We start from the raw sequence: 12,299 nt of genomic DNA on the forward strand, positions 1-12,299 counted from the left end.
AATTTGTGGTTAGTGAATAGATTATTTTAACTTAAGTAATGATCTTTGTGATCTCTTTTAGAATGTAATGCTCTTTTTTAATGATCTTTTTTCTTGAGCGAGGGGGCTTCATTTTCTGTTTATGACTTACTTATTGGGCTTTTTTTAACTTTGCTTGTCTTATTTTTATAGCAAACGGCAGTGCCCTCTGTAAGAAAGTAATTGAATATGACCAATTACACTTCATAACATGATGGTATGATAATAAAAGTTTTATTTCAAAGAACTTGCCTTTTTTTAAATTTATTAACTGGTAACCACGGAATTTTTTTTTTTTTTTTTTTTTTTTTTTTTGTAAATCATCTCGCCTGCGTTCCCATTTCAACTTAGCAGACGTATTCTCTTGCCTACTAGGAAATCCGCTATTGCCACATTTCAAACTTCACGCAGTTTGAAAAACTTATTTTTGGAATTTTTTCCATCTATCTGTGGAAACTATGACTCAAAACTTCGTTCTGCTAGATGAAAGAAATGTAGAATGTAATCTTTGACTAAAATTTAATTATTCTATAAAATTTTCACCAAAAAACTCAAACAGGATGTACAAGTGAAAACGCTAAGTACATGTAAGTGAAGCGCCGACTACAAGTGAAAGCGCTACATTAAAAAGTAAAAGGAATATGTAAATTTTGATCAAAAGATTTTAAATCTAAAGTATAAATTCAAAAACATTATAACCTCTAATCATTCAAATTTTGCCATAAGTATAATTGTTGACTGTCTATATTTTCTACATTCGTATGCATGCAAATAGGTTAACTGGAAAGCGCAACAAGCAGGTTAAATGAGATTTATTGTCTTCACTACACTGCGAAATCCGAAACGCTCAAATTTCGAATCCCAAATATAAAAATCAGATCTCTCATTACTTTCATTACCTTGCTTGAGATCACTAGTTTTTATGTTAGGAAGAGTGAGAAATACTTTCACTCATTTTCGTATCATTCTAAGCACATATTTGCTATTTGTAATGCGTCAGATAAAAAAAAAACATTCAACAAAAATCACATTTTTTAAAATCTTCTGTGGAGGATATTATGTGGCGAGTGAATAGATTTATAACTTTAATAATGATCTTCCTTCAATAATATTTTCTGATCTCCTTTATAATGTAATGCTTTCTTATAGTGATCTTTTTTTGTGTATGTGTGGGGAGGTGGTGACATTTTTTGTTTATGTCTTACTCATTGTGATTTTTTTTCCTTTCCATGTTTTTACACCAGCCTGCAAGTGAAGATTTAAGCCCAATTCTTGTAAGTAAATAAATAAATATGACCAATTATAATTCATAAAGCGATGATACTATTCTAAAACTTTATATTTCAAAGAAATAGCCTTTCTTTTAAAAATTTATTTATTTGTAACTCACAATATATATATATATATATATATATATATATATATATATATATATATATATATATATATATATATATATATATATATATATATATATATATATATATATATATTTAAAATCAGCCGCCTGGTGGCTCCTTTCAACTTATAGAGACTTATTCTCTTGCCTAGTAGGAAATTCGTTGCTGCCAAATTTCAGACCTCCCGAAGTTTGAAAAGCTTATTTTTGGAATTATTTTGCAGTATTTGAGGAAACTATGAATTGAGGAACGCAAATTTGAATTGTTCTATACCATTTTCAACGAAAAATTCAAACAGGAAGTTTGTATGTATATTTAGCCGAATAGAAGTGAACACGCTAATTTAAAATTTAAAAGGAATATGCAAAATTTGGTGAAAAGATTTTAAATCTAAAGAATAAATTTAAATACGATATAACCCTAAAATCAAATAAATTTTGCAATAGGTATAATGGTTGACTGTCTATTTTTACTTTACTCGTATGCATGCAAATATGTTAACTCAAAAATGCCACAACCAAGATAAACGAAATTTATTTTCTTCAGTTCATTGCGAAAAACAAAACGATGTTGTTTCGAATGCTAAAAATAAAAATCTCAGCACTCATGGCCTTCATTATCTTGCTTAAGGTACCTATTTTTTATGTAAGATGGAATGAGAAATACTTTTACTCATTTTCATTGCTTTATAATCATTCACTATTCATTGCATATGCCCCAAATTAAAAACAATTCAACAGAAAGTCACATTTTTTTAAAAATTTTATCTAGAAAAGGGTTTGTTGTGAATGAATATGTTATTTTAACTTTTGTAATGCTCTTTTTATAATTGTCTTTGTGATCTCTTTTAGAATGTAACGGTCTATTGTAATGATCTTATTATAATTTTGTTTTGTGTGTTGGGGGGGGGAGTTCTTCTTTTCTGTTTATGACATACTTATTGTGCTTTTTTCGACTTTGCTTGTCTTTCTTTATAGCTTTATGGCGAATTCTTTCGGGAAGAGGTCGACAGTCCTTCTGTAAGTAAACAATTAACATGACCAATTATACTTAATAAAGTGACGATACTATCCTAAAACTTTATATTTAAAAGAGCTTGCAATTTTTAAAATTTATTTAATTGTAAATAGGAAAATATATTTATAAAAAAATCAGCCCGCTTTCGTTCTTATTTCAACTTAGCAGACTATTCTCTTGCGTAGTCAGAAATCTAGTACTGCCACATTTCAAACTTCAAAGAGTTTGAAAAACACATTTTTGTAATTATTTCCATCTATCTGTGAAAATTATGAATCAAAACTTCATTCTGCTAGATGAAAGAAATGTAGAATGTAATCTTAGACTAAAATTTAATTTTGTTTTATAAAATTTTTAACGAAAAACTAAAACAGGATGTACAATTGGAAACGCTAATTACATGTAAGTGAAGCGCCGAGTACAAGTGAAAGCGCTAATTTAAAAAGTAAAAGGAATATGTAAAATTTTGTCAAAAGATTTTAAATCTAAAGTATAAATTTAAATTCGTTATTACCTCCAATCATTTCAATTTTGCAATAAGTATAATTGTTGACTGTCTATATTTTCTACATTCGTATGCGTGCAAATATGTTAACTCGAAAGCGCAACAATCAGGTTAAATGAGATTTATTTTCTTCACTATTTTGAGAAAAACAAAACGCTTTTGTTTCGAATCCTTAAAATAAAAATCAGAGCACTGATAACTTTCATCATCTTGTTTCAGATCCCTACATTTTATGTTAGACGGAGTGAGAAATAGATTTACTTATTTTCATTTCTGTCTGATCATTCATTTTTCATTTTTAAAATCTCAGATATAAAAAAAATTCACCAGAATATCATATTTCATAAATCTTCTCTGGAAGAGATTTTGTGGTGAGTGATTAGATTGTTTTAACTTAAGTAATGCTCTTTTTATAATGATCTTTGTGATCTCTTTTAGAATGTAATGCTCTTTTGTAATGATCTTTTTTCTGGGGTGGGGGTGGAGCTTCATTTTTTGTTTATGACTTATTTAATGTGCTTTTTTTAATATTGATTATCTCATTTTTATAGCACTCTGTAGATACCGAGCCACGACCAGAAACGCCCAGGCGTTTTGTAAGTATATAATTAAATATGACAATTATACTTAATAAAGTGATGATACTATCCTGAAACTTTATATTTCAAAGAGTTGGCATCTTTTAAAAATTTATTTACTACTAACTAGGAATATATTATATATATATATATATATATATATATATATATATATGCAAAAGTATTTTGTTAATAGGAAAAACAAAAAATCAAATAAAAATTAAACCAAAAAAATTATAAAAAATATAAAAAAAGAATTCGGCCTGAAGACTTTTTCAAGGGTCACCCTCAGGCGGGGATTCAAAGAAAGGGATTTTTTTCTGTGAGGAAATACAGACATTGTCTAATAATGATTCCTCGTGACCCGGAAATCCCCTGAAATTATGCTCAAGAGATATACCATTTTAACAGAAAGAAAATACAAAACAACAAATTAGAAGAAATTAACCACAACAAAGTAAAAATACAATAACAAAAATAACAATAAAAACAAAAAATAGCACTAAAATTAAAAATTAAAATATATATATAAATTATATATATATAGTTTTGGTACTGTTAGATCTACTGTACTATAGTACTGTTTAGATCTACGTAGTGTCCGCTCTAGTGGAAGGATGTCGAAGAAACTTGGTACTTAGGTTCTATGAATCATGGGGAACAGAAATCTGCAATAAAAAAAATTAATTCCAATTTCAACCGCCAGGTGAGATGGCGGCGCATAAAAAACAAAAAACAAAAACACAATTTGGAACTTAAAAACTTTATTCAATTACAATATATGTTCAATGTGCATTCCATTTACGTCAAGCACATGTTCAAAACGTGTTATGGCGTGTTCAACTGTGGGACGAAGGGTTTCTCGATCAATTGCAGCAACATGACGTGTTATGCTTACTTTCAACTCATGCAGAGTCCGTATGCTTCCTTTATAGACACGATCTTTTAGGAATCCCCACAACCAGAAATCACAGGGATTCCAGTCTGGAAAACGTAGAGGCCAGGCAGTTGGAAAACTTCTTGAAATTTCCCGTTGATCTTCAAAGTGGGCACGAAGCAATGCCGTCACTTGTCGAGCAATGTGAGGGGGTGCACCATCTTGCATGAAGACAGTAGTCCCTAAACATTCTCGTTCTTGTAATGCAGGAATGACTTGCTACTGAAGAAGGTCGTGTTAACGGGCACCCGTAACGGAACACCTTTGAGGGCCATGAGGAGTGTTCTCCTCAAAAAAATAGGGTCCAAGAATAAAATCAGCAGTAAAACCACACCATACAGTTATGTAATCAGGATGCAGAGACTGTTCATGCACATTATTAGGACTTGCAGTACAACATATGCGACAGTTCTGAGTATTAACTGCTCCGTCTAGGGTAAAATGAGCCTCGTCAGACCACAAAATGTTCCGAGGCCATGAATTGTCAACGGCTATTCTGGCTAAAAAAATTCTAGCAAATTGATTTCGTTTCTCGGGGTTTGCAGGATTCAGTGCTTGCACATGATGGATCTTGTATGAATACCACTTTATAATGGATCGAATAACCTTTCGTGCTGTAGACCAAGGGAGGGACAAATCACGTGCCACCGCTCGAGCACTTGATGAAGAATATTGCGAATCGGACGCTCTGCCGATCACGGCAAGGGCGACTTCGGCAGTTTCATTTGAAATCCGTTTCCGTCCTCTTCCTTGTACCACACCCAACTCTCCAGTCTCTTCAAATTTAATAATAATCTTTTTCAAAGCCTGCCTGGACATAGGCCCTTTCCGTAAGTCTTTCAAGCGCCGATATTCTCGCAGTGCAGCTGACAAATTATTGCTGTTCTGATAAAACAACTTTATCAATAAAGCTCTTCCTTTCTTCGCTAACGGCATGGCGAAGAATGATTTTGCGGCAGTGAGTACTGCCTTTTTAAACTAGTCTAAATTTGCATAAAGTATTTGTACAGCTAAATTTGCATGTATCGTACATGAAAACCGCCATCTATCGGCCGAAATGTAAACTTTTTTTTTTTTACTGCAGATTTCTTTTTCCCATGATCCATACAACCTAAATATCAAGTTTCTTCGACATCCTTCCACTAGAGCGAATACTACGTAGGTCTAAACAGGGTAACTTTAATTATAACCACCCTGTATGTATATATATATATATATATATAAGTAACCAATCTAAAGTAAGAAAAAGTTTGAAAACGAAACTAAAATGAAAACGAAACAAAACAGTTTCGAAAACGCAACTAAAATTTATTACCTATTTAAACTAAAACCGAAAAGGTACTTCATAGTATTTAGAGAGCGCAATTGCAGCTACTTCTAAAACACAGATGAATTGATACAAAAGTATTAGAATCAAGTTAATAGGAAAAACAAAAATCAAATAAAAATTAAACCAAAAAAATTATTAAAAATATATTAAAAAAGAATCCGGCCTGAAGACTTTTTCAAGGGTCACCCTCAGGCAGGGATTCAAATAAAGGGATTTTTTCTGTGAGGACATACAGACATAAGTCTAATAATGATTCCTCGTGACCCAAAAATCCCCTGAAATTATGCTCAAGAGATATACCATTTTAACAGAAAGGAAATACAAAATAACAAATTAGAAAAAAACCACAAAGTAAAAATACAATAAAAACAAAAACAGCATTAAAATTAAAATTAAAATTAAAAACGAAAAGGCCAGAACATACCATCCAACAGTGAAGGAAACTTTAAACAATCGATTGTGATTTCCTGTTTTTAAAAGTTAACGGTAAATTATGTAAACAGAGGTAGGCACCCAGCACCATCTATTGAGTGATCCAATATGCAAGTAAAGTTCTATTTTTATTTAAGCCAAAAGATTAATCCCAAACCATACCTTGTTTAATTAAAAAATTGACATTACAGTAATTTCTAGGAAAATCATTTTTAATTAAATTTTTAAGGAGGATATTTGATGCTTCAATATAAGAATTTTTATTATTGCAAACCCTTTTGATCCTGTTAACTTGTGAGAAAATTAGATTTTTGAAAATTTTAGAGTTTAGATTGGAATGGTAGTTACATAGTTTTGTTATTTTAAAGTTGAAATCATCCCTTTTATCGTATATACCAACTATTGTTTTATCATTAGCAATTTCGATTTTTAAATCCAGAAAGGTAGCCTCAAATTGATTTATATTTGTATCTTTTAGAATTAAATCTTTTGGATAGCAATTAGTAATAATATTAGTATTGTCGAAGTTAATCAAAAGTAGGTCATCAATATATCTCCACCCGTTTATTAAATTATATTTAATTATTTTTTTCTCATAGTAATGCAGGAAAATATTAGCTAAAGCACTTGAGAAAGCTGTCCCCATTGGAATGCCCTTGACTTGTTTATAAAGATTAATACCATTAAACACGTAATTTTCAGTAATATTAAAATTACATAACTCAAGCCAGTTATTTTTAGGAATGATATTTTCATTTAAATATTCGTCATATATAAAAGTGCAGACCTTTATTAATTTTTCATGAGGTAGATTAGTGTATAAATTTTCGAAATCAAAAGTATTAAGTTTATTAATGTTGTTATCTTTAAGAAAATCCAATACTTCTTTGTTACTAGAAATAATAAAGTTGTCTTCATTTTTTATTTTGTCCAGGATAATTTTTAAGTATTTAAAGAAATGTTTACCCGTATAGTAATTATAACTACCAGTGCTACAGGTTACGAATCTGAATTTTAATGGATTTTTATGAAATTTAACTGTTGGGAATAAATAAGGATAGTTAAGAGAGCAAGTCTTAGTTTTGGATTTTTTTGCGAAAGCTAGCATTCTTTTATCTAATTCCTTTTTCCCGGTGTTCTTTAACATATAAGTTGCATTAGAGTTATATTCATTAATTAAAAGTTCTTTATAATAATATTTACAAATTAAACAGAAATTATTTGCTAAAATTTGTTATTACAGTAATAGATAAATCAAATTAATTAAATTGAAATTGAGTTTCAAATATCATTATATATATATATATATATATAATATAATATAACATAATATAAATCAGCCCACCTTCCCAGAGTTTGAAAAACACATTTTTGGTATTGCTTTCGTCTAAGTGTGGAAGCCATGACTCAAAACTCCGTTGTGCTAGATGAATGAAATGTAGAATGTAATCTATGACTCAAATTTGAAATGTTCTATAAAATTTGAAACGAAATCCATTCACAGAAAATTTGTATGTATGGTAGCTGAGTACAAGTGAACGCTTTAATTGAAAAAAGAGAAAGGAATATCTGAAATTTGGTAAAAAGATTTTGAATTTAAAATATAAATTTAAATATATTATAAGCATACAATCATATAAACTTTGCAATAATTATAATGGTTGGCTGTCTATTTTTACTTCATTCATACGCATGCCAATGTGTTAACTCAAAAAAGCAACAACCTGGATAAATGAGATTTATTAACTTCTCTATACTGAAAAAAAAAAAAAAAAAAAAAAAAAACGCTGATGTTCCGGCCCCTATGTTGGACGCAGTGCAATGAAAATAGACTTCATGAAATATATTTACTCATTTTCATTTATTTCTAATCATTCATTTTTTACTTTGTAATGCCTCAGATTGATATGAGAATATGCAACAAGGACCATTATTATGAAGCAACTCTGGAAAGGATTTCTTTGGTGAGTGGATAGATTATTTTAACTTTATTAATGCTCTTTTTATACTGATTTTTATGATCTCTTTTAAAATTTATTCACTTTTAATAATGATCTTTTTTGTGGGTGTGCATGAGGTGGGGGTGGAGGTTCATTTTCTATCGATAACTTACTCATTGTGCTTTTTTTTTCCCCTTCCTTCTGTCAATTACTAGATCTTTGAAAATGGATCAAATACTCAACGACTTTCTGTCAGAATATAAACAAATATGACTATTTAGCCTTCATAAAGTGATAGTACTATCTTAAAACTTTATATTTGAAAGAATTTGCATTTGTTATAAAATACTTTTATTGGTAACTGGGATTTTTTCTTTTTTTAAATCAGCCCGTCTGCGGGCCTCTTTTAACTTAACAGAATTATTTTTTTGCCCAGCCGAATATCCGCTAATGCTACATTTCAAAATTATCGGAGTTTGAAATACACAGTTTTGGAATTATTTCTGTCTATCTGTGGAAACTATGAATCAAAAATCCGTTGTGCAAGATGAAGAAATATAGAATGTAATCTTTGACGCTAATTTGAATTATTCTATAAAATTTTCAACGAAACCCCTACACAGGAAGCTTGTATATATGTTTAGCCGAGTACAAGTAAACGCGCTAATTTAAAAAGTAAATGGAATATTTAAAATTTGGCAAAATGATTTTGAATCTAAAGTATAAATTTAAATTTATTATAAGCATACAATCATATAAATTTTGCAATAAGTATAATGTTTGACTGTGTACTTTTACTACATTCGTATGCGTGCAAATATAATAACTCGAAAAGGAACAAACTGGATAAATGAGATTTATTTTCTTCACTATACTGCGAAACTCAAAACACTCATATTTCGAATCCTAAAAATAAAAATCAGAGCACTCATGATCTTCATTACCTTACTTAAGATCCCTAGATTTTATGTCGGACGGAGTGAGAAATAGATTTACTCACTTTCATTTCTTTCTAATCATTCATTTTTCATTTCTAAAGGCTCGTATATCAAAAAAAATTCAGAAAGTCATATTTTATAAATCTTATCTGGATGAGATTTTGTGGTGAGTGAATAGATTGTTTTAAGTAATGCTCTTTTTATAATGATCTTTGTGATCTCTTTTAGATTGTGATGCTCTTTTATAATGATCTTTTTGTGTGTGGGGGTGGAAGGTTCCTTTTCTGTTTAAGACTTATTCATTGCTTGTTTTTTTTTTTTCTTTCTATCTGTGATTAAATAATTAAATATGATTAACTATACATCATAACATGATAATACTATCCAAAAATTTTATATTTCAAAGAATTTTTCCCCCTTAATTTATTTATTGGTAATTAGCATAATATTTTTTTTTTTTTTTTTTTTTTTTTTTGAATAACGATAAGGAAAATAAAAGAAGTTGCAATTAAAATGTTTCCCAATCTTATCTGGTATATAGAAAATATTATGAAACATCACAAAACACGAAATATTAGATAAGTGTTATAAAAGTAATAAAAAGTGCTTCGTTTTCATATTATTTATTCTTCGATTTTCAGCGGTTTTGTCTTAAAATGCCTCGAATTTCAATTTTGATTATTCTAAATATATAATAAAAACCATTCTTCTTAACTTATTTAACAAGCATCCAGATAATAAAAAAAAAGTAATCTTCTGTTGAAAACTGTTTTTTAACGAAGGCGTTATTAAACAAGGGCGGTTGAAATGAAAAGATACAAAACGTCGTAACAATATTTGCCTATGCCGCTCTGGGAAAACGTAGCGAGACATCTAGGGATGCGATTGGAATCTTCGGCATAGATCGTAGAATGCACGGGCACCCGCATGCGCAGGAGAGAGCAGAGGTTCTTATAAAGAGGGCCGTCCAATTAACGTTGCAGTGCATGTGAAGACACATGGCAAATTCGACGATTGAAGAGCAGCGCGGACTTATCCGCGATCCATCAAGAAGAAAAGACCGGGGCTACTGACGGAGGGCGTGGTTCTGCTCCATGATATTAGACGTTTTAGACGTTTAGAAGCTCCCGATTTAGACGTTTTGGATAATAAATCACTAAATAAGAAATTCCCTAGTCTTCAAAGATGGCGACATGATCTTCGGAAAAGTTTTCGCTTAGAATATTCAGGAGAACTCGAAAAACCTTTAAAAAAGGCGGACAACTCAGCATCTATAAAAGTGGGTGATGTATTTTAGATATCCAATGTCAACTTAAAATGATTGGACTGGCCCTAGCTGTTTACATCATCATGGAAATGAAAAAGTGTCCGATTAACATTAAAACTATATCGTCAGATGAAGAAGATGTTTTGTAAAAAAGGTAGGAAACTCAGCATCCATAAAAGTGGGTGATATATTTTTGATATCCAGTGGCAACTTAAAAAGATTGGACTGGTCCTTTTATGAATGATGTTTGGATGTATTTTTGATATCCATTGGCAACTTAAAAAGATTGGACTGGTCCTTTTATGAATGATGTTTGGATGTATTTTTGATATCCAGTGGCAACTTAAAAAGATTGGACTGGTCCTTTAATGAATGATGTTTGGATGTATTTTTGATATCCAGTGGCAACTTAAAAAGATTGGACTGGTCCTTTAATGAATGATGTTTGAGCTGGTCACATACATCACCATGGAAATGGAAAAGAGAGCGATTAACTTTAAAACTATATCTTCGTATGAAAAAGAAGTTTTATAAAAGGGTGAGTCACCACTGGTAAATTCCGCTTGTGTTCAGTCTGATGTGTCAGCAAAAGACTTTTTCAGCAAGTCTGGATCAAATGAATCGCCCTTCCAATTTGGATGGGGATGGAAAAGTGAAAATACTTATTTAGTAAAAGATTTTGAATTTTATTATATGAAGAACTTCATCAAAAGACCTTATTTGTATGTGAACTTTAAATAAATGATTACCTTAAAGTGACAATTTATATACTAATTTGTTACTTGTTTATGTCATATTTTAGGATTGTCTGTTTCATATTAAATGTCGTTTTCATTTTATATTCATTTTTCTGTATATGTTTGAATTTAAAGTTTTAAAAACTGAACGATGGGAGGACGCTAAATACTGGAAATTTTATTTAACTTGTCTGCGCATGCCCAAAGCATCAGGTATATTCCTATCCCGAACCATGCCAAAGATAACGCGCGAAAGATCGTAATGAAACCGACATTGACACCGATATAAGGTAAATAATTCGTAAATAGATTGTATAGTTATATGTTATGTGTTCCAGCAATACAATAGTAATAAGACTGACGGACACTTCGGCCATTCTACAACTTCAGCAGTAGCCTACAGCCATCAGAAGATGGCGAATGAGGAAGAAGGTCCATAATTGACCACTTTGTGGCTTGCGGCCATTCCCTCGACGAGAATGTCAGTTTGATGAATCGGTCAATGTAAGGATGAGCAATGCTAAAGATAGCAGTCAACTACAACAAATCCTGTTGATAGTTGCTACTGTGGTGCGGTGGTCGGCTGTGCATAAGAAGAAGACAACAGAAGATGACAGCAAGGTAAGCAATTTTCGATCTTGCTTTTAAAATTTTGCTTGTAGATTTTTACAGTGGCAATACAATTAAGACGCTAATAAAATGAAGCTGGATATAAATTTCATTTAAGTTTTTTCACAGAAAATCTAAAAGTATTAAAATATAAAGCTGCATGAAGTTTAATGGATTCCAGCCGCCTTCGACGACCAGCTGATTTGTCCATCTTATTACTCACAATGACTTAGTTATATATATATATATATATATATATATAAAATGTAAAATATGCATACCTTTTAGAATGATTTTCATTGTTGTACTTTATTTCAATAATTTGGAATTCAAGCCATTTATCAGACGATGTAATATTCGAATGAAATTTTTGAATATAATAAACAATTATTTTTGAAGAATGAAAGACGACATTGAAGAGTCGAGCAAATGAGTAAAGTGTTTCACGTGTCGAGTAAATGAGTAATCAAGTAAATTGGTTTGAAAAATTGATTTTTTTAAAGATGAAATGATTAGTGTTTTTTTTTTTGTTTTTTTTAAAGATGAAATACAAATTCATAAAGAAAGAGTACAAATAGATAACCTTCAACC

General features: G+C 30.5%; 1 protein-coding gene across 1 annotated transcript in view; it reads left to right on the plus strand.

The window, feature by feature from the left end:
* Nucleotides 1-12,299, plus strand: part of LOC129959314 (uncharacterized) — a 143,845-nt gene that overhangs the window by 11,822 nt on the left and 119,724 nt on the right. Inside the window, exons 8-11 of the mRNA XM_056072133.1 lie at nucleotides 1,263-1,292; nucleotides 2,396-2,437; nucleotides 3,492-3,536; nucleotides 8,119-8,181. Of these exons, the coding sequence (XP_055928108.1) occupies nucleotides 1,263-1,292; nucleotides 2,396-2,437; nucleotides 3,492-3,536; nucleotides 8,119-8,181 (180 nt within the window). The remainder of the gene's footprint in view (nucleotides 1-1,262; nucleotides 1,293-2,395; nucleotides 2,438-3,491; nucleotides 3,537-8,118; nucleotides 8,182-12,299) is intronic.

This window comes from Argiope bruennichi, chromosome X1 (genome assembly GCF_947563725.1).
Source record: "Argiope bruennichi chromosome X1, qqArgBrue1.1, whole genome shotgun sequence".
Classification (NCBI taxonomy): Eukaryota; Metazoa; Arthropoda; class Arachnida; order Araneae; family Araneidae; genus Argiope; species Argiope bruennichi.